The 26,671-nt window shown below is 41.9% G+C and overlaps 1 protein-coding gene across 1 annotated transcript in view; it reads right to left on the bottom strand.

The window, feature by feature from the left end:
- Positions 1-4,604: 4,604 nt before the first annotated feature.
- chd1 (chromodomain helicase DNA binding protein 1) overlaps positions 4,605-26,671 on the bottom strand; it is a 42,063-nt gene continuing 19,996 nt past the window's right edge. The window contains exons 19-36 of the mRNA XM_046066372.1: positions 23,876-24,024; positions 23,591-23,687; positions 23,403-23,498; positions 23,117-23,293; positions 22,797-22,957; positions 22,670-22,711; positions 22,457-22,590; positions 20,443-20,581; positions 20,213-20,363; positions 18,149-18,271; positions 15,513-15,656; positions 15,140-15,409; positions 14,867-14,998; positions 12,089-12,267; positions 9,124-9,223; positions 8,982-9,033; positions 8,649-8,895; positions 4,605-6,163 (exon numbers count right to left, since the gene is read on the bottom strand). Of these exons, the coding sequence (XP_045922328.1) occupies positions 5,881-6,163; positions 8,649-8,895; positions 8,982-9,033; positions 9,124-9,223; positions 12,089-12,267; positions 14,867-14,998; positions 15,140-15,409; positions 15,513-15,656; positions 18,149-18,271; positions 20,213-20,363; positions 20,443-20,581; positions 22,457-22,590; positions 22,670-22,711; positions 22,797-22,957; positions 23,117-23,293; positions 23,403-23,498; positions 23,591-23,687; positions 23,876-24,024 (2,676 nt within the window). The 3' untranslated portion in view covers positions 4,605-5,880. The remainder of the gene's footprint in view (positions 6,164-8,648; positions 8,896-8,981; positions 9,034-9,123; positions 9,224-12,088; positions 12,268-14,866; positions 14,999-15,139; positions 15,410-15,512; positions 15,657-18,148; positions 18,272-20,212; positions 20,364-20,442; positions 20,582-22,456; positions 22,591-22,669; positions 22,712-22,796; positions 22,958-23,116; positions 23,294-23,402; positions 23,499-23,590; positions 23,688-23,875; positions 24,025-26,671) is intronic.

Genomic DNA, 26,671 nt, shown 5'->3' with positions numbered 1-26,671 from the left:
ATCTGGGTACCAACACAGGCACCTCGGGTTCACTGATTAAGCATGCAGTTCTCCCACTTGTTTTGCTGTGACAGCAAGCAGAAATGCCGTCTTAGCAGACAACCACCTCCACTCTGTCTGTCCTAACGGGTCAAATGGGGGCAGACCTAAGGATCTCAAAACCACCTTCAAGTCCCATGGTGGCACTACAGTGACACCTGATGGTCTAAGCCTCTGTGCGCCCTTCAGGAACTGACTAACCAGATAGCGTGACCCCACTGTGTGGTTGTCCACTCTCACGTGCCCCGCTGAAATGGCAGCTGCATACACTTTCAAGGTCGATGCACACCTGCCACCGTCCAACAACGACTGCAGGAAACACAGAATGCTGGTTACCGAGTAGTTCTCCGGTACCTCACCCCTTCCCCTGGTGACACAATCAATGAGGCAATGGTAGGCTCGACCGGGGCCATACGGTCCAAACCATAGTTATCTGCATCCTGCATGGCAGCCAAGTTCCTGTAACCACTGGTGTGATGAGAGTGTAACATGGGGTCTGACCAGAACCGTTGGAGCTCTTCAATATAGGGCTTAGAAGGAGGGACTGAGAAGGCAGAGGGCTGCGGCATCTGCCTGAAAAAGCACTTGAAGGTGCTAGCGCCACAGGAGCTTCATCCAGCCCCAGGTGTGCTAAAGCCATGCGAATCACTGGCTTCAGTGAGGACCGGCTGGCCTCCGACCCACATAATGGTCCCCCATCAGATACCTGAAAAAAACCCATCAGAGGCCCGGGACAGCGTGTCCCCCCTCCTTGTCTTGCCCTTCTTCCCCTTCATCTGTGAACAAACTGCAGGAGGCTGCAAGTCGATAACACATCATCCTTTTGAGGAGAGTCTCTTGTGGCGGAGTCACTACTGGGAGCTGGCTCCCCATTATCAGGCTGGAGATGAATCAGAATTGGGTTTATTGCCAGGTACATTTTCACATACAAGGAATTTGGCTTGGTATGAATTAGTGCTTAAAGTACACAAAATATAAATAGTAATATAAATATATAAAAAGAAGATCAAAAAAATTTACAAGTATACGAAAGATATAAAAAAAACAATAATACCATAATACAATGCTGACAAGTATGTGCAAAAGTTGGCAACATGAGCATAAAGCACAGATGAACGTTGTTGTAAAGTGTGGGATCAGGAGAGTGTATGAGTGTGTGAGAATTTGGGGAGGGGGGCATGAGAGTCACTGACAGTGGGGACCCGGGCCTTGTTGAGGAAGCCCACTGCCATCGGAAAGAAACTGTTCTTGTGGCGAGAGGTTTTGGTCCCGATCGACCACAGCCTCCCGCAAGAGGGGAGAATCTGTGTCGAGGGTGGGAGGAGTCAGCTGCAATGTTTCCTGCACGTCTCAGAGTCCTGGAGGTGTACAGGTCCTGAAGAGACCTGCTGCCAATCACCTTCTCTGCAGAGTGAATGATACGCTGCAGCCTGCCCTTGTCCCTGGCAATGGCAGCAGCGTACCAGATGGTGATGGAGGAGGTGAGGATGGACTCAATGATGGCGGTGTAGAAGTGCACCATCATTGTCTTTGGCAGGCTGAACTTCTTCAGCTGCTGCAGGAAGTACATCCTCTGCTGGGCCTTCTTGGAGAGGGAGGTGATGTTCAGCTCCCACTTGAGGTCCTGGGAGATGATGGTGCCCAGGAAGTCCACAATGGTGACTGGGGAGTCACACAGGATGATGGGGAAGGGTGGGGCTGGGCTCTTTCTAAAATCCATGACCATCTCCACGGTCTTCAGAGTGTTGAGCTCCAGACTGTTCTGGCTGCACCAGGTCACCAGATGGTCAATCTCGCACCTGTAAGCAGACTCATCCCCACCAGAGATGAGCCCAATGAGGGTGGTGTCATTTGCAAACTTCAGGAGCTTGATGGACTGGTGACTGGAGGTGCAGCTGTTGGTGTACTGGGAGAAGAGCAGGGGTTAAACACAACCTTGAGGGGAACCGGTGCTGAGGGTCCTGGAGAGATGTTTTCCCAGCTTACTGTGCTGCTTCCTGTCCGTCAGGAAGTCAGCGATCCACCTGCAGGTGGAGTCAGTCACGCTCAGCTGAGAGAGCTTGTCCTGAAGCAGGGCCGGGATGATGCTGTTGAAAGCAGAGCTGAAGTTTGGCTGTGGCTCAGGAGGTAGAGCGGGTTGGCCGTTAATCGGAAGGTTGGCGGTTCAATCCCTGGCTCCCCCTGTCGAAGTGTCCTTGGGCAAGATACTGAACCCCGATTTGCCCCTGGCGGCTATTCCGCCAGTGTATGAGTGAGTGTGAATGTTAGTTTCTGTTTGAGCACTTAGGCTCAGTGTATGAATGTGTGCGACTGGTGAATGCAGATGTAGTGTAAAAAAGCGCTTTGAGTGGTCGAAAAGACTAGAAAGGCGCTATACAAGTACGGAGCATTTACAAGTCCACAAACAGGATCCTGGCTTAAGTTCCTGGGGAGTCCAGGTGCTCGAGGATGTAGTGAAGGGCCATGTTTTCTGCATCGTCTACAGACCTGTAGGGGGTCCAGGAGTGGGTGATGGATTTCAGGTGGGACAACACAAGGCACTCAAAGGACTTCATAACCACAGATGTCGGGGGGGGGTCTGTAGTTGTTTAGTCCAGTGGTCCTTTGTTTTTTGTGGACAGGAATGATGGTGGAGACTTTGAAGCAGGCAGGCACATGGCATGTCTCCAGTGAGGTGTTAAAAATGTCTGTGAACACCGGAGACAGCTGATTGGCGCAGTGCTTCAAGGCGGATGTGGAGACAGAATCCGGTACAGCTGCTTTGCGAGGTTTCTGCCTCCTGAACAGTCTGCTGACTTCCCTCTCCAGGATGGTAAGAGAGGGGGAGGAAGTGGGGTTGAGATGGTGGACTGTGGCCGATCAGTGGTGTGACGGGGGATGGTGTCAGGTCTGTCCCATTGTCTTTCAAAGCAAAACTCGGTGGCATGGTGTGAGTCGTTGGATTAGGGGGATTTAGGTTTGTAGCTGGTGATCTGTCTAAAGCCTCTCCAGACAGAAGCAGAGTCATTCCTTGAGAACTGGTGTTGTAGTCTCTCTGCGTACAGCTGTTTAGCATCTCGCACTGCCTTGCTAAACCTGTACTTTGACTCAGATTAAGAGCTCCTTAATCTGGGCAAACTCAGACGAAAGTCCATCAACTTTCAGAGCAAAGGTGTCCACCTGCCTTGAATTTTTTAGATTTATCATGCGAGACTGCCCTGCGGCCCGCAGATGCTTGTGGGTTTGCAACCACACTATCAGGTGGTAGACTAATATCACCGCCTAGCTCTCCAAGTCTAGCCCTTCTTACTGATAGTATAAGTAGGTAAATGTAACTACACGTTGAGGCGATGCAGACCGTAAGAACAGTGATTGGTAGGCTGTAACACGATGGATCAATATATTTGACCATCACAACCCGAGCGAAATAACTCGTTTCACTATCAGAATGTGATCCATTCGGTCGCTAACTTTTTAAAAGTCTTTAACCGCCGCATGCATACAATTTTACACCCATTCACGTTAGTGGAGGGCTAAACCGGAAGTTAGCCTGCTCGGCCGGCAAAAGTCAACACAGTGGACGCTGTAACAGTACCGCCAACTAGCATTTGGCAGTGTAATTGCAGATCAACGGAGACACTGACGCACAAGTATAAATGCATGACTATGTGCGTAGCCTACAGTGTAGCCCTGATGCTGGAATATAAATCAAGCATTATTCAACAAGAACCTTAACGGCAAGACCATTGCTGTCCGTCCGAAAGTGAAAAAGTTTACAACAGAAAAAAAACCAGCTGATTGCAGCCTCAGGTGGACGTGATTACTCAACACCTACCCTCAGGTTACAAGGCTAAAAGCGATAAGCCGAATTGACCTGCTATTTTGTCTCCTCAATGCAAGAACATTGAAGGAACAGACCGTGTGATAACGTGAGGGTTTTATACTGGGGCATGCGCCCTGTCAATTACTCGACCTGTGCAAATGAGAGATGGAAACATCCAGCGCTAAAGCACCGCCATATAGCAGTCAGAAAAATGAAATCGAACATAAATTTGTCACAGTCAGCCATGTTTATTGTTTACATTTAGTGTCATGCACCACCATGCAACTGAAACGCTTTTGAGGTCAGAAGTCAGATATTTTAACTTGGAAATTTCCCAGTTCTGAGCAGCCTGGAATGGGCATTAGTATCGCCTCAGCTCGCTTGGAACCTCGACGGAGGTGATACGAAAAAAAGTACCAGATAACCGGTACAACTTTTCCCCAATGGAAAACCAAAAAGGCGAATAGAGTCGCGGAGAGTCGAGCTGGTTGGCTACCATGCGGTGGAAAAGGGGCATTAGGTAACCCTATAGGGGGCACCGCTGACTGAAGCCAAACAACTATCTGCTGTTACATTCAAACAAATGTCATGACAGGACTAGTAAAAATCTAGCTGAAAATGATTGCTGTGATTGCGTCTTACCCTGGTCTGAACAGATATTGGCTACAACTTTGCTTGTGATAGCTGAAGTGTAATGAAATCAACCAACCAGCTGGCAGAATCAAAACACGACCCCTTGTTGAAGAGAGACGGTACGAGTGAGTACAGTGATTGATTTTAATGGCTTCATAAACAACTATATAAAACAGTTCATAAAAATTCATGCACTTTCAGTGTAAATTCATTTTGAAATATAGAGGAAATGTATGTACAACAGTGTGAACCGTAACAGTAACTTCATTCAGTTGGGTGGTTCACCACAAATATACTTGGCTGCATAGAAACATTGACATTATTATTGCCTACGTATAAAATAAAATGAAGAGGTAAAGAAACAAATATATGTAAAAAGTTTTGTTTATCTAAGATTTAATAGGTGCTTCTATTGAAAGACAACAGTCTTTCAGACTGTATGGGTCAGTTCATTCCAACTCACTGATTTCAACACACCAAGACAAAAGAACTAAGCACTAGTGAATAAAACTGAGTATTGTTTAAGAACTTTCCCTTTACTAAAAGTTACATTCTGAAAGCATTATCATGAAAGAACTAATATACAGAAACTCACTTATAGAACGACAAAAAGGCCTGAGTTGATGGGGAAAGGTATAGTCATAATAAATCCCAAAAGCCTGAGGAAAAAGACCACTGATTTACTAATTTACAAAAATTTACACCAGTATTACAGAAGGAAAAAACATGATATAAGCAACTCTTCCCCCCCCCCCCCAACCTTTATTTTTACAGCTAAGATATGTTATTAAATAATTCACGCCTGGTGGCAAAAGAAACACCTGCTGAGGAGAATGACAAATGCTGTAAATGAGGTACTTAAGGTGGTGAGCCTGAGACCAGACTGGATCCAAGCGGACACCTTTACATCAACTTGTAATGTGATTCATGTGACAACTGATTTTTCATCCAGTCAACACTTAAATAAGGTAGATAATCACATTTAGCATGATAAAGAGACAGAGACAGACAGACAAACATAGAGAACAGTCAAATACAGGATCCAGTGTCATGGGTTGGTGGGAATATGAGGCAGCACTAAGGGTCAATTGTGTCCGTTTCCAGAGTAAAAAAAAAAGTTTATAAAAATAACAAAAAATGATGCTGCATGCTGTTCAGCCTACACAACAATGCAGCTTTAAATTCTTGATTACAAAAATATGCTTTGATTTTTGAGCTGCTGCCGGGTTTGGGCCACTCCCTGGCATTCATCTCACAGGTACCCGATATGAGCTGTAGCTGAAGCGAGGGGAACTGACTGATACACAGTGCTTTAAACAACATCAGGTTGGAGTCCACAGTCCCTGTAAGGCATTTGCTGTGTTACTGAGTCTATGGCTGCTACTAGCAGACCCAGGCAGCTCCTGTTATGTCTTGCGGCTGCTCCAGATCTGCTCTGGTGTGCTCTTGTGGTCTGACGAGTAGTCAAAAGGTGACGGGTGTCCCATGGGCGAGCGGGAGTCATAGGGTGAGCGCTGGTCTCGGGGAGAGCGGGGTCCACTGACTGAGGCTCGCTGCTCTGTCTGCCAGTCTGAGTGGTAGCGGTAGGAAGAGCGGTGGTCTGAATGGGAATGATCCTTCATGTCCAGACGATGGTCTCTGCTGGAGCGGAACTCCTCCAGCTTCCTGTGCTTACCATCACTGTAGTATCTGCATACACATAACATCAGCATAACTGAACAACAAAGCAAAGATGGAACTTAAACAACAAAACACTTTCAATGCTAGTGTACAAGCTGGTGTGCACCAACTTCAAGTACTTTAATATGTAATTCTAATCCAAAACAAATCTAAAATATAACCGCCCTGAAAATCAGAAAGTCTTGTTTTCTTCCTCTCCCTTTCCTTCCTTCGTCTTCTGACGCTTTCTTCTCACTCTCGTTCTCAGCTCGTCTTTCTTTTGCTCTTCTTTTAAAGTGAGTCTGGAAGCTGTTTCCCAACTTCTTTTTACCACCATTAACAACAAATATCCTCCCCTCGTCCTGAAAATTGATGCCAGAGTACTTCAGGGCTTAAAGAAAGAAATTTTTCTGTGCCTGAAATGTGTTCGGGATTTACAATAAAGATGGAGGGTAGGTGGCAAGACCGTAAACTTTGTGTTGAAAACTGTCGGGGACATAGGGAGTCAGATTATTATATTATATACATTCTATTTTTGCTCACAAAACATGAAGAAACACAATTGTGGGTTCACAAAAAGACGACAAGCAGATAATTGTATGCTGGTTTGATAAAACGTTCATTGTGGAAATATATGTTGGGGGGTCTTCTCCCAGCATATTTTGAGCATTAAACAGTTCATTTCCTCCATTCTGGTAAGATTTTCTGCCACCACCTATAATCAGTGCTTGAAGTGGAAAATATAGGTGCTGTAGCGCATTCGCGCAGCACATCCTCTCACTCGTCCCACTCTCACAATTATGATTAAGTAAATTTCAATTAAGTAATATTTTTTTCAGTCCCTTTTCCTCAACAAATTAAAGTGCTGTTCGTGACTCAAATTAATTAAATCAATGTTTCAATTATGAAACATTTGTTACATTGTTATTGAGGAAAGTTATATTGCGATAATTATCATAATTGTTTTATTTCCCAGCCCTGCTGGTACTTCCCATTCACATGGGGGCTCACAGCTGCATGAAAGGCATCGAGCTTCAACCTGCTCCATCTCCGCCGACAGAGATTAGCAAACAGGCGAGAATGGGAACAGATGAGAGCCACACAGAGCCCACCGGTACGCAAGAAAAGTCCCAGGACATAAAATTATTGGTATTACCAAACATGTCTCCAGAGACATTAGATTAAGATTAACACAGTTCAAAATTCTCCACCGAGATGCTGTAGTCCCATTATTTCAGGAATGGGTCTCAGAACTGGGTATGGTGGCGGCATTTGAGAAAATATCATACAATCTGATGAACGAAGTAGAGAAGTAAAAGGAAAAATGGGGGAAGTTTTTACAATTTCACTCATTACATTCGACTTAATGGACTAATTCCCAGATTCTGTGGTGTTGTTTCTCCTACCTTGCTGTTGTTAAGTCGTATTCGATCCATCTGTCAACCTCTGTCTCAACAAGTTATCTGTACTTGCAAGGTATGCGTGTGTATGTGATTGGACACAAGTATGAGAGAGTATCTGTATGTATGCATATTATTTTTTATTCTATTTTTCTTTTAAACTTGTCACAGTTGTGATTTCACTATAAAAAGGTAGGATGAAGGTGGTGAGGGCGCTGCAGAAGTAATAGCAAGGACAGTATTATATGGACACTATTCTATTATTTGATCCCACTATTCTACTATTATCGTGACTCCCCATGTGACAATGATACAGTCAGTGGACAAACTTCTAAGCTGAATCCTTATTTCAGGTACACCATCGTTGCCTTGGGTCCCCTGTTTCGTTTTGTTGTTTTTTTCCCCCTTTCGGTTGGAAGTCGTTTTTATTTGTATTGCAAACAAAATATAAAATATAAGTCCCAAAAACAAAAAGAAAAGTCCCGGGACACCAAAGAGTAAAATGTTGAAGTAACTTATTGGTATCGGTGGCCCACTTCAAGCACTGCCTATTATAAAAATTGACACCACTTATCTGTGAAGCAATACTCTGCCGGTGGATAACATTCAGACAAAAATAGCCTTGTTACGTTGGCAAAGGTCCAGACGATCCAATCCAGTAAAATATTTAGTCCAAAACGCATTATTATATCAATAAATACACAAATGTGGATTAATCTGCTCCTGTAAATATTCCCCAAGATATGCATTTCCTCATGTTTGAGTAATGTCTGCTATATATAGTGTCACACAGCTTCAGTAAATAACGGAGCATTTTAAACAAAATTAAACTTTATATTTGGGAGGTGTTTACAAAGATTTACGTTTTCAGGAAGAACCAATGCACTTGTGGCTGAAAGCCAGACAGAGAAGGGAAGTTAGAAAGGATTAAGACACAAACTAACACATTCTTGGTTTGGGTCTTAAAGAATTATTTTTTCCCATAACAACAACAACAACAACAACATAGTCTTAATAGGCTTGGATTTGGTAGGACACCAGAGGATAGATAATGTGACAATAACAATGTTTAATTTGTCCCTGGAAGCAGCACTCCTGCAGTCTGCGTCCCTCACCTGTCTTGTTTGTCTCGGTCCCTGCTGTCTGATCTGTAGTGGTCCCTGTCCCGGTGGTCTTTGCCGTTGCTGAAGGAGGAGTACGGTCTTTTCCTAGATTCTCCTCCCATAGTCTTTCTGTGGTACTCTGAGCTGTGTCTCTCCACACTGCTGCTGCTCTCATGGTATCGACCTAAAGGCCTGTCAGAGCTGCAACTGTCCCTACTGCTCTCGTCCTGGTGAGAGCTGTCCTTCAGCCGTTCAATATCTGAGGGCGAAGACAACAAATAAATCAGTACAGTGACAACTTGCAAATCTTGTTCTCTATGTAGAACAGAGGAAATATGACTGTACCTGCATGTTTATAGCCGTGGGTGTTAATACTTCTAGTATTCTGCTCCACTGCCTATAGAAACAGAATCATCGTCATCATGGATTTCTATTTCTGTCATATTGTAATCCAAATAAAAAAATGACTGTAAGGTCCTTCACGTACCTGGGAGTTCTCTTGTCTTTTTTTGATTGCATGCTTATATAGTTTATGTAGTTTCCTGGCATCAAACTCAGTAAATTTGGAAACAAATATCCACAGGTTCCTGTAAAATACAAAGACCATCAGCTTAACATATGAATACAGATGCAAGTCCTAGACCTAGAGCTGAAACATGAAATTTTAGTTGACAGATTGTCATAGAAATACTTAGGATATAACGTAATAATTGTCTATGTCACTAGCGCTGACCCCGAAAAGTTCAAGATTCGATGGGCGGAGCCTGATTCGACTGTCAATCTCACAGTCGAAGCTTTGCAACGGCACACGGATCATGCCGTTTTGGCGATGTGTCTGATTTTACATAGAACTACCAGTTTTCTCCCAATAAGTTAATATACAGCCGAGAGAGAGAGAGAGAGAGAGAGAGAATCAAAATTATGCAGTCGTGTCAATCTTACATAGTTTGCACGTTGTGCGTTCTAACAGTGTTTTACCTGTTGCTCTGCCACACATGCTCTGCCTACCTAATGTAATAAAAAATGGTACTAGACCGTTAATTCATATAGGATTCTTGCTTTTATTTTCAAAAGTTAAAATTCAACGGGTAAATACAAAGCCATGTTTCTATCCAGGAATGACCAAATTAGATTAAACTTTATTGTCATGTGTATTACAAATACAATGAAATACTTGTGCTCTGGATGCTGGAGGGAAACGGCAATCACTAAGAAGGTTTTACACCAATCATGGGAGTGTTTTGGGTGTAACATGAAAAGTCTGTATCCCCACAGCACTGAATTATTAAAAACTATGATGAACTGGTCATGGGTCACATCTGTCTTCCATGTGAAAAATTTGGTTTCTTTACTTTGTTATTATCATAGATATTAGTTAGTTGTTAGTGACATAATAAATGTTTATGAAATAAATATTTATTTTACTCCATTCCAAAAAACTGATTTTAAAACAAAAGTGAAAAGGTATCTGTTGTGGCACCGTTTCACATCAATGATAAATTAATTCATTTTAATTCCGTTATAAACTCTTGGTCTTATAGCTCCTGTGTTTTTTTTTCAAAACTTTCTGCACAATCAAAATATATCCCACATATTGGTGTTCTGACATGTCCAGAAAAAAAATCATAATATACATTTGTTTTTCACTGCGTGAGGAGCTTGATGTGTGGCACTCAACTCCTATAGAGTATTTCTATTTGTCCCAAAAACATTCTATTTGAATGCCGTTAGTCTCGAGTCCTGCTAGAGGGTTCGGTACAACCGGATTAAACAAGGCTGGTGTGAACCCGTCCTTAATAAATATCCATACAACTTACACCCGCTCCTCTTGTAGATTAAAGCAAAAGGGTTTACTAATTGACTTTGCCCCTCTTATAAAATAAACTTGGTGAAAGAAAAGATTGTTTATCTCTGTATACCCTGGAAGTCCACAACAAGGTTAGTAAGCAGTGAAGCTCCACTCTGCACCTAAAGCGTCGGCATTCTGTCCTGCGTGTATTTCTTGTATTGTGTTTAATCCCGGTCTAATCTGAATAAATTGTTATTTTAGCCGCTTTTCCACCAAAGGAACTATACCTCGGAAGTAGGAACCTTTGGAGGAACTCATTGTGTTTCCACCGCAGGGACCAGGGCCTAATTTAGTTCCAGGGTTTTTATTTTACCCCAAAAAAAGTCCCTCATCGGGGGGGTTGTACTTTCCAAAAGTAACGGTACTTGGGGAGGGGTTACTGGCTTTAAATCGAGTATGTCGGCTGTTTTTTTACTACTGCTCCTCTTTTCCACCTTTGTAAACCCATAACCTACACTCAACAGTGAGATAGCACACAGTTCTCACCGATGTCCACCTGAGATTGAATGTATGCATTAAATGTATTGCTTGGAAATAACGGCCAGCGTGCAGCGGTGTGTTTAACAGCTGATGGAGTTCTCCTTTTCTCCAAAGGAAACGGACCAGCTGATTACAGCAGGTAATGAAGCATGTTAAAAATCCCGTTCCTCCTGATCTGTAGCTCTTGTCAGTTGGAAATGTTTTAATGATCTTCCAAACTGTGGTGATTTTGTGTTGGAGTTGCTTTCGCTGTGCTAGAGTTCTTTTAAGAACTTCATGGCTTTATCCAGTTTTTTATATTTGTAATGAACTTTAATCATGTGTCTCTTCATTTTACTCTAACACAAAAAAAAAAAGGCAATTTTTAGTGGTCAAGCATAGCCAACAGTTTTTCATTATTTTCCTAACAAATCTGATGTTCATTTATACTTTTTGCTCATGGCTTATGGTTACTAAAGATGACTGTCCGTCGGTTTGCGTAGCGTATATGTCAGCTGGTTAAGTTGCCTAATCTTTGCAGGTGTTTAGACCGCGGTGGAAATGCACATAACAATGGGCTAAAGGAACCCTTTCCTTCCTTGAAAAGTAGATCCTGGGACTAAAGGTCACGGGTACTTTTGGTGGAAACGCGGCTTTTGTTACCTGTAATGCAAAATAAACAATATATTAAGAATATAAGCAATAATGACTAAGTATCAACATGTAAATAATTATTCAACTGCAGAACTTCCCTTGACTGTCGAATTTGACCATTGTGCAAAAAGATTGTGTTGTTCTTACATCTACATATTTAGCTGACACTTTTATCCAAAGCGACTGCTATATATATTTCAGAGGTCGCACTCCTCTGGAGCAACTGGGGGTTAAGTGTCTTGCTCAGGGACTCTGGTGTCTCACAGTGGATTCGAACCTGCGTCTCTCAAACCAAAGGCATGTGTCTTATCCACTGCTCCATCACCACCCATAAATAAATAAATAAAATCAGGTGATCATGTAATAATTGTGACAGGCGTCCTCATAGCCAATTCAGCGTTGATAGCCAGCTTAACTTCCTCTGTGTGGAAATAGTATAGTAGTAGTATATTTGATAAATGTGCGTGTATAAGTGACAGTGTATACTAACTTTCTCCATTGTTTGATCTGGTCAGGATTAGAATACTCCTTCAGACACTCAGTGATGTGGTCTCCAATCTTTATGAGGCACTGTCTTGTATGTTCAAGCTGCTCGCGCTCCGACAGCCCTTTCTCTGGTCTGTCCAGCTGCTTAAGCGCTGCTTTCACCGGCCGCATCCTCTCTTTACACTGCAACATTCAAACAAAAGTATGGATAAAACATGTTGAACCTGGCGGGATCTTAGCCATCAAAGACTTGTTTTAATGATGCTGCTATTTCATTAGTCAACAACATAATCTTAAGCAAAAATAATGATAATATTAAAGGGATACCAAGCGATTCAAGTCAAGGACACTTTGTTAAATTCAGTGAATAGTTCCTCACAGTTTGCTAGCTCTCCGTTTTGTGTGTACTCTGTAAAACATCTGGTTTGCCTACACAGCCCTGCGTATGTCAAGACGAGCTTCGCAAGCGCTCTTGCACAGGAGCAGTGAGTACAAAAACTTACATATAAAGTCATTTAACTAGGCGAGGTGAAGAACCGTTTTAATATTGTTGAGGCATCTCAATGCAGGAAAAACCACTGTTTTGAAAGGATTTAAAAGGGAAGTGGATGTTGCTTTGTTTGAAAAAAAAGTACCAGGTAGCAAGTACAACTGTACAGCCGCACCAGTGTGTTTACAGCAAACAGCTGATTGAGTTAAGCTAAATACTGGATCTGAGTTGTTGTTTTAACCTTTCATCAGTCAGAAAGTTTTTCCACAGAGCTGAAGTCTGTCTCCTCTCCAAAACAAGTGGAACAGCTGATTACAGCAGATATTAAAGCTCAGTTCCTCCGATGTCCGCCTGAGATCGTATGTCGGCATTAAATGTAGGCCTATTGATTGGAAACAGCAGCAAGTGTGCAGCGCTGTGTTTACAGCAAACAGCTGATGAGTTGTTGTTTTAAGTTATAAGTCAGAAAGTTTTTACACAGAGCCGAAGTCGGTCTCCTCTCCAAAACAAGCAGAACAGCTGATGAGCAGGTAATAAAGCTCAATAAAAATCCCTTTCCTCTGACGTCCAGGCGACACAGATGAGTGCTGCAGCTGGTCTGCAGCTCTTGTCAGCTGGTAATGTTGTAATAACCTTCCAAACTGTCACAAATTTATGCTGGAGTTACTTTAAGAACTTGATGGCTTTATCCAGTTTGTTATTAAATGTGTAACAAACTTTATCGCGTGTCTCACGCACACAAAAAAGCTGCTTTAATGGTCAAGCACAGCCTGTAGTTTTATATTATTTTTTTATTATTCCAATTAAATCTGACGTTCATTTATAAATTTTGCTCATCGCTTTGTACAGCGTGCAGGCCTACCGCCTACGTCAGCTGGTAAATTTGCCTGATCTTCGCACACAAAGTGGGCTGAAGGAACCTTTTAGTTCCTTGAAAAGAGATCTGGGGACTTAAAAGTCCCGGGTACTTTTGGTCGAAACACGGTTAGAGTGCCCTCGGGCAGCAGACTGTGGATTCTGCCATATTTCAGCAGTGGAATAGTAGTAAATAGTACTGGTCGGCTTGGCAATGCTCGTCCATGACTTTGGGGGTGGAGCTTCTGAAAGGAGTGCATTTGTTTGGCAGCTGGGTTTAAAGATCATCACCTAGTATCCCTTTAATAAACTATACAAATTACAATTGATGCAAATAACAGGCTATTAGTGAAGTATTTTTTTCACATTTTGTTATGTTACAGCCTTATGCTAAAATCTTTAATTAATTTTCCCCCTCTCATCCATCTACACTCAGTACCCCAAAATGACAAAATGAAAACAGGATTTTAGAAATATTTGCTAATTTCTTAGAAAGAAGAAAGTGAAAGTCTTTGTTATGATGTATGATTGTCTGCCATTCTTCTTTGTAGATCCATCCATCCGTTATCTTCCAAGGTAAAGTCAAGGTGGCAGCAGGCTTAGCAGGGTATTCGAGACATCCCTCTCCTTTCTAGCTCAACCTGGGGGATCCCAGGGTGTTCGCAGGCCTGATGGGATATGTAATCCCTTCAGCGAGGTCTGGGTCTACCCCAGGTTCTCCTTCCAGGTGGGCATGCCTACAAAAAAACTCCAAAGGAAGGCACCCAGGAGGCATCCTTATTAGATGTTTTAACCACCTCAGCTTGCTCCTTTTGATGCGAAGTAGCAGCAGTTCTAATATGACCCATCTCTGAATGTCAGAGCTCCCCACCCTAAAGAGTAAAAAACACATTTCGGCCGCTTGTATTCGCAATCTCGTTCTTTCGGTCATACCCACAGCTCATGACCATAGATGCGGGTTGGAACATAGACTAGTAAACCAAAAGCTTTGCCTTCCGGCTCCCTCTTCACCACAATGGTCCGGTCAGCAATCCTGTCTCAGAGCTTTTCAGGCAGTTTTTTGGACCAAATGGCTTGTTTTTTGCTCTGACATGCATTGTCAGCTGTCAGTCCAATCAACTGATGTTACCACAGGTGGACTCCAATCAAGGTGTAGAAACTTAGAAATCTTAAAGAAAAACAGGAAGCACCTGAGCTCATTTTCAAGTGTCATAGCAAAGGATCTGAATAAAAAACCTTTGCAAGACATTCTTAAATCCTTATACTGCTTTGTCGTTATGAGGTATTGAGTATTGATTCATGGGGGACAAAATTAGTTGAAATGATTTTAGCATAAGCCTGCAATATAACAAAATGTGAAAAAAGTGAAGGGGGTGAATACTTTATGGAAGTGCTGTCTATTTTCTTTCTCAAGATTTCGTTATTGATGGAACATACCACACTGAAGGTCCTCTGGTCCAGTTCGTCAGACTCCTCAGATACTGGCACGTTCTCTCCACTTGCTGTTATATGGACTGGCACATCAGAGGCTTTCTTCGTTCGTTCTCGTACCTCAGTCTTGACTTCATTCTGATAAAATGTATTTGTGTATTAATTCTTAATCAAATAATAATGTTTTATGCTTTATTTATTTACACTGACAACAATAATGACAACATGAATCCAAACTATGGTCCACAGTAGTAAAATCATAACAAATTATTATTTCACCTTTTCCAAGCTCTCCTCCTGTTTATGTAGTGCCTCCAATGGCTTTGCTTCTTTTTTCTCCTTTGGCTCCTTTGTCTCTCTAATGTCCCAAATTTCCTCCTTCTTGACTTCTTTTTTGATCTCTTTTCCTTTGACCTCCTGCTCCCCTGATGAAGAAACCTCCTCCTCCTCCTCAGGCTCCTCATCGTAGTCATCTTCGTCGTCCTCCTCCTTCACCACCATCCTGTCTGCTCGGCCCCTTCTGCTTGATGCCTTCACTGGTGCCAACTCCTGAAAGGGTCAAGAAAGTTACACATCACCTCCACACTGAAAACAGGAAATATTCCTTTCATGCTATGGCAAGCAAAACAGTACACGTACTATCTAAATGTACCTTTTCTTCCTCAATTTCATCCTCATCATCTGACCTCTTGTCCGATGGGGGATCTGAGGACGTGCTCTTCATCACGTCGTCTGTCTTAGTTGGCTTCAGAGTTTTGCTCTTTTTACTTCTTGGTTTCCTCTTCCGTGAATTGGCCTGTACACATACACACATTAAGGCATGGTAGATTCTGGTAGTCATACATTTTGATATATGTAAATCAAATTTGAAAATGACTAATTTATTGTGTCTCATTTATTTATTGTGATGATGATGTGATGATCACTAAGACTATAAAATCATTCCCCAATCAGAAGGCCTGGATGAATGGAGAGGTGAGGTCTCTATCCAGAGCCAAAACAGCTGCTTTTCGGTCGGTTGATAAAGGAGTTTACAGCACCGCCAGAGCAAGACTGAAAGCTGGCATCAAGAAGGCAAAACAGAGGCATCAGCGGAGACTGGAGAGAGACCTCAACACCACCAAAGATATGTGGCAGGCCGTCAAAACCATCACAGGCTACCAAAGCAGGAGCTCCCCCATCATTTGTGAATCCACATTAACAGATGAACTTAACACCTTTTATGCTCGCTCTGATCTCCTCAACAAAGATTCAGCTGTAAAGTCTACTCCACCTCCAGAGGACCGGCCCCTGTCAGTATCCACAGCAGATGTGAGGAGAGTCCTGCTGAGAGTGAATATGAGCTGGGCCTCATAACAGTCCTGGCCATATACTAATAACATGTGCCAATCAGCTAGTTGATGTTGTTACTGACATTTTCAACATCTCACTGTCTCAGGAGAGGGTTCAGCCACCATCACTGCAGTACCTAAAAAGTCTGCAGTGTCCGGTCTGAACGACTACCGCCCTGTGGCTCTCACCCCCGTTCTGATGAAGTGCTTTGAGAAACTGGTTCTTCTGCACATAAAGAACAACATCCCAGCCAGCCTGGACCCTCAGCAGTTTGCTTTCAGAACCAACAGATCCATAGAGGACACCATCTCCACTGCCCTCCACTCAGCCCTCACACACCTTGAGAAAAACAACACCTACATCAGAATGCTGTTTGTGGATTTCAGCTCAGCACTCAACACAATCTCCCCTGAAACTGATCAGCAAACTCTGCATTCCCCAGGGCTGTGTGCTCAGCCCCCTCCTGTTCACGCTGTACACCCACGACTGCATCCCCCGACATGGAGAGAACTCTGCTGTAAAGTTTGCAGACAACACCACGATCATCGGCCGGATTTCAAACAACAATGAGATTTCATATCTGAGGCTGTCGTGATAACCGCAAAATTGAGATACAGTGCTACTGGTTAAGCCTACCTCGGAGGATGGCAAGCACCACAACAACTGCAATGTTCATACTTTACACTTGGCGTGTTAAATTAATAAATAAGTGCTTTAAAAGTTCCACAACTGTAATAAGCTCTGTAATGGTTCAAGGATGGATCGCCATGAACTGTACATGACCTGACTTCAAATTTGGAAGCTGTAAGTGTTGCCGTGTTTTGTTTTGCTGTTTATTTTAAAGGTTAGCTAACTTGGTGTTAGCATATTAGCGAGGCAAATGTGGCTAGGAGGCTCAGCGATGTAAGACTACAGTCGAGACAAACTGAACGGTAAGCCTCATTTGAAGCTCCTAACTAATGAGTGTAGTGTGTCACAGCTGTTTTTCATGTTGCTTTTTGTAGGAATTTAGTTATAACGTTACTACAGCGTGGTGGTTAGTTGTGGACAGCCCTTTCTCCTCTGCACCAGTGTGTGTGCGTTGCTGCGGTAGGTAAATTGACTTGATAAGACATGCCCTGAAAGTAACGATATAGCCAACATTGCGTGTGAAAAAGACGGTCAAACTACAAAAAGGAGTTTGCTTGGCAACGCAGCTAGCTTGCTCAGACCATAAATCTGCTGTTAGCGGCTCGCTGCGGCGTGAGGTGACAGACACAGACACTCTTACTAAGCTATATGGCACTAAATTACTTCATTCATGAAAAATGTGACAATACTGCATACGCTGAGCCCCAACATATTGCTGCGGGGGAAATTACTTGCCTGTAACAGCCCTATTCTTATCGGGAGGACACTGATAAACTTGTAGAGTGGTGCACAGCGAACAACCTACTGCTCAACGTCGCTGGTGAAGAAAGCTCAACAACGCTTGTATTTCTTAATGAACCTTAAGAAGGCCAAATTCCCATTCCAAGTTCTTGTCAGCTTTTACAGAGGAGCAATAGAAAGCATCCTGAATGGAAACATCACAAACTGGCTTGATGTGCACGGCCCAGGACTGGAAGGTCTGCAGCGGATGATTAAAACTGCTCAGAAGATCATTGGTACACAGAGCCCAAAGGATACAAAAGGACAGTACCCAACCAGCCACAGCCTGTTCACCCTGCTGCCTTCTGGGAAGAGATATAGAAGTTTGTGCTGCCGCACCACCAGACTGCAGAGCAGCTTCCCCCCTCCCCCCCTAAGCATTGCTTCTATATTAATTAATGTATATTGCAATGTAGCAGAAGGGAGTTACAAACACAATTTCACTATATATCCTGTTATACTGCGACAAAATAAATCTACCTACCTTAAAGCATTCTGGTTATCGATGCTGATAAGCTTGACAGGTAGAGTTAGTGTAAGACTTACTGTCCCTGCTTGTTTCTGTGCTTCTTTTTTGGCCAGGTCCTTGCTCAGCAACTTAATGAGGTAGTCTGCTCTGGTCTGTAGCTGTTTGGCCTGTGGCTTCTTGTCAGGGTCATCTGGTAGGAGCTGATCAACAATAGACACAGTAAATGTTACGCAAATGTTATGTGATTTTTAAGGGAGAAGATAAGTCAGTTCAGAGAGACAATTCACAGTAAATATGACATTTTAAAGGCTAACAGCCATATTGTAAATATTCTTTATTACTTTATATTATTATATATTGTCAATTTTATATTTAGGGGTGGTGATGGCGCAGTGGAGAAGACACATGCCTCTGATGTGAGAGATCCGGGTTCAATTCCCCACTGTGACACAAACATACACCAATGTGTCCCTGAGCAAGACACTTCCAGAGGTGTGTGACCTCTGACATGTATAGCAATTGTAAGTCACTTTGGATAAAAGCAGCTAAATGAATAAATGTAATGTAATGATTCGTGACCATCACTACTTGCTTTATCTTTCTAATATTTTCTACCTACTATGTTTGTTATGCACCAATATACCAAAATCAAAAAATAATGTATGTGTTTTTTATGTGTGTGTATATATATATATATATATATATAAATACATATATATATATACACACACACACACACATATACATACATACACATACACACACACATTTTAGACACTTTATTATACTTCCACACTGCCGATGCGTCAACGTAATTGTTCGGTAAAATTTCTTCGGTCTTTTGACTTATTATGCCAAACACCAAAAGTGCTTTTTTTGGCTATTTTCGCCCGATTAATTTCGGTGGCCGAACATTCGGTGCATCCCTAAATAACACAACTTTATGAAATCGTTTACAAGGTATCCTAATAATACATTCAAACAATAAAGAACTGATTCATTATGTTCTTATAACATTTTAAATATACATTTATTTTACCACAAATGTGCTATTTGCTTCTGCATATTTAAAAACACAAAGACAGGGAGCGACTTTGCAGATATTGATTGGCGTTTACAGTAGCCAATAATGCTAAATGTTTTACGCTCCTACCCCGTCATGCAGACTGGTTCAGCTCTCAGTGACTGAACACTGCAGCCGGACCGGGACACACCACACAGCCTCCGAGACCGACATAGGCCAGTTTGATGACAGGGAATATAGGACCAAGGTGGCTTTCTTGTTGGGTATGGCTCTTGGCACCCCGGGACTAACTAATAGGACAGCTAAAAGCACAGCTAAACGAGCTAACTAGCCACAGATAGGCTAGACAGATACATTTACTTTTTGCTAAACCGTGAATTGTATCTGTTCATCAAGAACTCTATAAATCACCGTGGTAATATATTCCCTGTTGGTGTCTGTGTTCGGTCCCGTTAATGCCGTGTTTACAGGGAAGCTGCTGAACAAAGTTTTGTTGCCCGCTCGCTCGGCTCTGGTGCCCAATACAGCGCTGCTCACTTATGTTATCCTGGCCTGAAACCCTCCAGTTCTTTAGTAACTTAGTGTAACGTTAAACACAATACACTCCCTAGGTGCTCCGATCTCCCAGTCTGGGCTGAGTCAGCTATGACCACTAGGCTACTTAAGGTAACTAGTTAACGGCAGCTACTTAGCCGCAGTTATCAGTTACTTTAGCAACAAGTAACACTTTCTGTTAATCAGCAAACTCCGTAAATCACAGAGAGTTGAGGCAGAGCAGCTGGGTGAAACTGGGAACTTTACAGTTAATTTTATGAGGCCCAACAGTTACAGAGTTTCCTTTGTAGAGAGCGGAGGACGCAGGGAGCGAGGCAGCTGACCTGCAATGCTGACAGAGCAACTGTCAAATGCGTGTATGAGCCACAGCTGATAGGACCGTGCTACAGTGCACAATCTAACAATCTCCCTGAAAAGGCAGATTGTGGAGACTTTTTAATCATTCAAAATTGTAATATTGCACACCCCTAGTATATAGTATTAAAAACAAGACAATATGACATTAAACACAATCCTATGAAGATCATACAAAGAGATTAAAATATATTGTGCCTGAACTCACCTTATGTGTGAGATTGAGGTCCGGGTCCATCTTGATCATCTCCCAGCTGCCATAACCATACTCATAGATTCCTATGAGGAGGCTGGAGTCGTCCTCCTTCCCCCACTCAATGTCAAAGTGTGCTGCCTTTGAATGGCATGGAATCATATACCTATTCAAAAATACACAATTAAAATCCAGACATACAAATCCTGTCTTACAGAAATCATATAGCGTATCGGGAGCTTTACTTCTTTCTCTCCTCAGGGTCAGCAGGAATAGCCTTGTGGAGTGGAGCCAGCTCTTCCTCGTGGGAGATAACAAGCTTGGCATTCACCTGGACGCCGGAGATCCTGAATGTAGGGCCTTTCACCTTCCCTCTTCTGCCTCCTGATGATCAAACAAGTGGAAAAACAAGCAGGTTTTAAGCAAAGTTTCCTAATGAACCATTTAATCATGTAAAGCAGCGAAAGTGTGGTGCGCGCACCCCTGTAGTAGTGTAATAACTACAACAATTATTTTTTGTGGAATTTTTCATGAAATAAAAACCTTAATTGAAAACTTTCCTTTGTAAATTTAATTTAAAACTAAAAACATTAGTGTTACTAGTTAGCTCACAGGGAATGGCTACTCACACACCTCTTTCCCTCTGCCTCTCTCTCAGGCTGAGCCACCCTCGCTGTACTAACAAATCCTCATATGGATCCTCTTTTAGTTCATGTTAATTTGTTTATGAGGCTATAACATGGTACAATTTGTGAGAAAACAGCAGAGGGATGTTTTTTTTGTCATGAAAATACCCCCCCACCTCCCTCCACACGGTTCCACGCACGCAGGGGAACTGTGGATTGATTTCGAACTTTAATATAATATAATATAATATAATATAATATATATATATATAGACAGAGGTGCATTGCCTAAAAAATTTGGGAACCGCTGATGTAAAGGACAGATGTTTAAAATAATTCACATTTTGAGAGGCTCAATATTGTTACTAAACAAAATCCTATGGGCCAGATTTACTAAAGGTTGCGTGAGTAAAAACCTGTGCAAATTTGTATCAACAGCAAATTAACATGTAAGCTGATCTACTAACGATGTGCACAGAGAATGTCGTCTTTCAAAAGTGCAATATAGTACATGTTGTTCATTTAGTACTTTTGCCCTAATGAATATGCAGTTTTGGGGCCTTTCAATTTTATTGAGCAAAGTAGGGTAACATGCAAATACTTTTATTTACTAAACGCAATGTGATCTAACAAGACTAAAAGCAATTTCTCGTGAGTGCAACAGCATCTGTATTTAATACATTTGAAATGAAGGTGCAAACCACCAAGTGCTGATCAGAGATGGCTTCTGTTATTGTTGCGAGAAGGAGAGACAGATGTAATGATAGAAGGCGTAGAGAAATTAAAAATATTACATAATATTCTATATCAAATATATACAAGTAAAATTATTGTATTTACTCAAACTATATGAATTGAATTGTTTTTTTTATTTTCCTTGAAGCTTTGGCAATACCGTTGTATTTAATATTCATGCCAATAAAGCAAATTTCATTTCGACCTGACTTCTTTTCCCTCCCAACTCCCCATGATACAAACCATTAAAACATGCAAAACCTTCATTTAAATACCGCCACCTCCATTGTGTTTGCACCTTTTAGAATGCACACGCAATTTCATACTCTTTATTCAGGCTGCTGGTAAATCTGGCCCAATGTAGCCCTACTGGTATGTGTACAGAGCAAAGTTGATTTGCTGTCTGAAATATTGCAGCTCCTTCAATATTTGACACTTCTCTCTGTTTTATATCAATGTCAATTTCCGTTTTGGACTGTTGATAGAGCAAATAAGTCACTTGAAAACGTCACTTTGGGCATTTCCACAGTTATCTGACATGTAATGGACAAAATTATTAAAATAGATAGATTTTAAGAAATTACTGATAGTGTTAGTATGAATGTAGGTTAATACCTACACAGGCCAATAACACAGTCTGATTCAAAATCAATGAGTCAGCTATTATATGTGAATGGGATCTACTAGGATGGACTAATTCAAATTGCGGCTGCCCACTAAATGTCAGATCCAAATGAGTCACAGCCACGAGTTAAATTGCTACCCTTGAGGTGAGGTGGATGGATCAACTCAGCAAAGGAGAAGTGCTCACACAGATTTTGAACTAGTGTGCAAAAACAAGTATTTCCCATCATGTGCTGATAGAATCTTTAACACATTAAAGGATCTGTTTAGTTACCGGATGTCTTCTCTGGTCCACAAGGGTTTTCTCGTAGTGTTCTCACGCAGCCGTTGTGAACCGTCTCTGCCAAGCGTTTCAGGTCATGTTCAGACTTATCCACAAGTTCAGCATCACGAGCAATAGCATCCAACCTGAAAAGACATTTGTTAAACAGACTGTGTGGCACGTTGTTCTTAATTGTTAACAAAAACAAAATCTGATGCACTTTACCTTTCTAGTGGTCCTCCAAATTTTTTGTAACTTTTGACAAACCTGTAAGTAGTTCACAGAGATGTTAAAAGGAATATGTAAGGAGTTTATATAGCCAAACTGAGAAATCTGCTTTTAATATAATAACCTCCGAATCTCAGCATCGCTGAAGCCCTTGATATTTTCTCGTGGAATGGTTCTAGGCCGTCCTCGTTTCTTTGGCCTCTTTCGGTCTGAGGGGGAGTCACTGTCAGATCCAGAATACCTCCTGTTCCTGCTCTGCCGGCCCTCACTGGCATTAAAGCTTATCTGTTAACAAAAACCAAGAAAATACACCCTGAAGTTCATAATTACCCAAAACGCACAGTAGCCCTGAATAGCATGCAAATTAAAGCAAATATTTTTTTCTGAAAACTAAATACCTAAATCACGAGTGCTTATAATAGCTGACATGAGTTCTTGTGTTACCTGTTTGGCACAATTCCTCATGCGTGGCAGCAAATAGATTTCCTCCAGCTCTTTCTGTCTCTCCTCCTCCTCCATCCTCCTCCTCTGCTCCTCAGGAATGATATCGTCCCAACTCCGATGACTACGTTCAGAGTCAATATCCATTTCTTCATCCTCCATCATGGAAAAGTTGGCCACCTACATAAAAAAAGTCAACAAACTGAACTTTGCTGAAGAACAGAGTATAACAATGTTGAATATTGTTCAATCAGTTTCTGAAACATTCTGAAAGTGTTTTTTCTTTTACCTTGAACTGAGACAGCAGTTCTTCTCCCACTGTGGAGGGTCCAGGATCATTTTCCCTGGTCTCAGCTCTTTTGAGGATCTCGTCAATGTCCATTTCCTACACAGCAGAAATGGCCATAACATGCTACTTCCATATATTTCGAAATAAAGTGTAATTAAGTACATACAATTCTGTATATAACTACATACCTGAGGCTCCTGCTCCTCACCCTCTGGCTCTTTGAAAAGCTCCACAGCACCAAACTTCAGGATGGCAGACAGCTCCTCCTTGTTGAATGGTGCTGAACTGTATGTAATAAAATAAAACAAACTCAAGTGAGATAAAGTGTTGCAGCACTGGGTGAGAAAAGAAAAGAGCTTGTCTTGGCAGCTCTGTCAATAACAATGTGGTCAAGAGCAGAGATTTTAGGTCAAGGGACATGGGCAGAATGAGGACAGTCAGTGAAGCAGCAGAATGCAGCATGTGTTGCTTGCCTGGAGGGTGCAGCACCAGTATGGAGCACAGTTTTCCCTGTGGTGTCCATCCTCTGAATGACAAGGTGGTCCAGCACCATTTTTTTCTTCGCCCTCTCAATGATGTCCTCTTCAACTGAGCCCTTCGTCACCAGACGATAGATATTCACCTGCAAACCACAAGCAAAGATTTACAGTATACTGTGTATATCAACGGGACAGCAATTAAACACTTTTTGGCAGTGCATTTGGTGGATAATTTATGTCTCCTAGGGATTATCCAAGTAGAAAAACTGTATAACTTTAGTAATGTGATGACCACAGTGGTAGAATGTAATCAAGTACATTTACTAAATTACTGTACTTTAGTACAATCTTGAGATACTTGAGTAATTGTTTTTTATGCTACTTTGTACTTCTACTCCACTACATTCTGGCGGGCTATTCCATATATCCACTATATTTGACAGCTAACACGAATACATTTACAGCTATTTTTCCATATAGAACATATCATGATCTCATAAATGATGCATTATTATAGATATTATATATGAAAATGTCAATCAAATACTTAAAAATTTTAACATTTGATCATAGGGCTGGACGATTAATTGAAAAGTAATCGAAGCCGAAATTCAGAACTTCTAAATGATTGAATTTTCCCATGTCTGTTATTGTTTTTTTAATCCTGTTCCCCACTGTGTGTGTTCATCATAGTGTTTATGTACTTTCCCCTAAAAAGAGACTACCGCGTTTGTTGTCGTGTGATTCCGTCCCGTCCAGTCCTGCTCAGCTTCCAGACCGGAAGCACAGGGAGATCTTTGCTAGCGCCAACTGCCTTCACTTTCCAGCATTTAGGGAAACGAACAAATGATCTCTTGTTAACAGACACACTGTGGGTGCTTCTGAAGTCTCTTATTTGTCGTTTCTTCGCTCCTTTCTCCTCACTCAAACCGGAAGTTGTTCCGCTCCGCCATCTTGCATACTGTCCCAGAGCTATTCTTTGCGCTCCGAGGAGTCAGGAACGAGCAGCAATTTCTGAGGAGCTATGAGCAAGGATACACCCGTGCATCCTTCGCGGAGGTTTTACTGACCGACACACCCCCTTACTGGGTAGTCGTTCTATTGATTAGACGCTGCAGCTGATCAGACTGATTGATACATCAGGACAGATAACATTAAACTCAACTGTATCAATGTAAAGTATTATATTTGATTTGTTTTGATTTACTGTCTAGTTAAAATCTGAGTTCATTGTAGGTCTGAACAACAGCCCGACAAACTTTCTTCATTTATTAGAAAGATTTTTTTCTTTTTTTCTACTATTAACTTTTATTATAGAGACAATTAAAGTCAGAGAGAGTCGGAGTCTGTCAGCAAGAAACACTTCTCTTCAGAAAAGCTCAGCTTTGCAAATGCAGCAGTTAACCTTTTTGGTTGAGAGAAGAATGAAATGCTGCCACACTTTTTTACAGGGGTGCCAGTCAGGTCACTCTCCTGGCATTTCATATTTTTAGGCTTACAACACAAATGTTACAAAGGACGCACACATAAAATGTACACCCTCGCATTGAAATATACAACAGTGTGAAAAACCAGCACTCAAAGGTTCAGCTTGAAACAGAGGTATTTTGTATTTTATCAATCCACAAAAGAAAAGCAAATCTCAAAATAACACACTGCAATCAACTCTAAACGCACATCAGCCGCAGTTTAGTTTAACTAAAGTAGCAACATAAATTCACTCCATCACAAAATATCATCATAAGTTTAGTCCATACCAAGTAGCAACTTAAATTCTGTCCATCACAAAGTATCAACACAAATCAGCCCATCACAGAGGAGCCTAGGAAAAACAAACGAAACTGGCCAGAGCAAGACAGGGGTTTTGTTGGACTTACGACCGGAGACAACTGGAAGGCGATAAATATTGTAGCCTACTCAGCAGTGGTATAGAAGTGGAGTAGTTTATGGCCGGTACGGTGAAAGAACGTGATTGTTAATGACTCGAACGGTCTCAAGGGATTAACTACCTCGGTTTTTCTGCTTCATCTAACAAAGAGCATGCTGCTCCGCCGCTCACAACTCTTCTTCTCTCAATCCTCTCTCTCCCGTTCACTTTTTCCCCCACACCTGCTAGCAGGGCGATTCAGTGAGTCTGATTAAGAGTGAGTGTTTACAGGGTGGTGCAACCTGGCAGTTGCAGGTTGTCACAACATGTGAGGCTGATCATTCCTGTGTTACATAGTAAACATAAAAAACCAAAGGAGTTGGACAAGTCACTAAAAGGAAAATAAAGCTGCTCATCCAGCAGATTTCACCTACTGCATCTGATGCAGACAGCGGCTCTGTGAGTAAAATCAGCTGTAGGCCTAGGCTATGCAGTAGTTTTAAAGGATATCAGAAGAGGAAATAAATGGAAAGCCTAAAACTACATCATTTCAATTTGCCTTTAACATTTAGCCAAATAAATCCAAAGATACCATGATCACATTCTGGGTTATTCAACACTGAATTTACAATCAGAACCAATAAATCTAACTGCAGATAATATAAGCATTGTTCCAGTAGAAATGATCCTGTGTGCAGGACATACAGTAACCTATAATTATTCATGGCAGGTGTTTGTTAACAGGTAACAGCTACAGAGAGAATCGTGCTGCTCTGCACTGATAACTGAGACTTTAGTAGTACCAACACAGTGCACATGTGTGCAGACACAAACTCCATCAAAAGTCTCTATAGCTGTTAGCTGTGATCAGCTACTGCCGTCATCAGAAACTTCTCTCTCCTGGTTTGGTTTCCTTGCGTCTC

Source organism: Micropterus dolomieu, linkage group LG13, assembly GCF_021292245.1.
Source record: "Micropterus dolomieu isolate WLL.071019.BEF.003 ecotype Adirondacks linkage group LG13, ASM2129224v1, whole genome shotgun sequence".
Classification (NCBI taxonomy): Eukaryota; Metazoa; Chordata; class Actinopteri; order Centrarchiformes; family Centrarchidae; genus Micropterus; species Micropterus dolomieu.
This window is presented reverse-complemented; position numbering and strand designations above follow the sequence as displayed.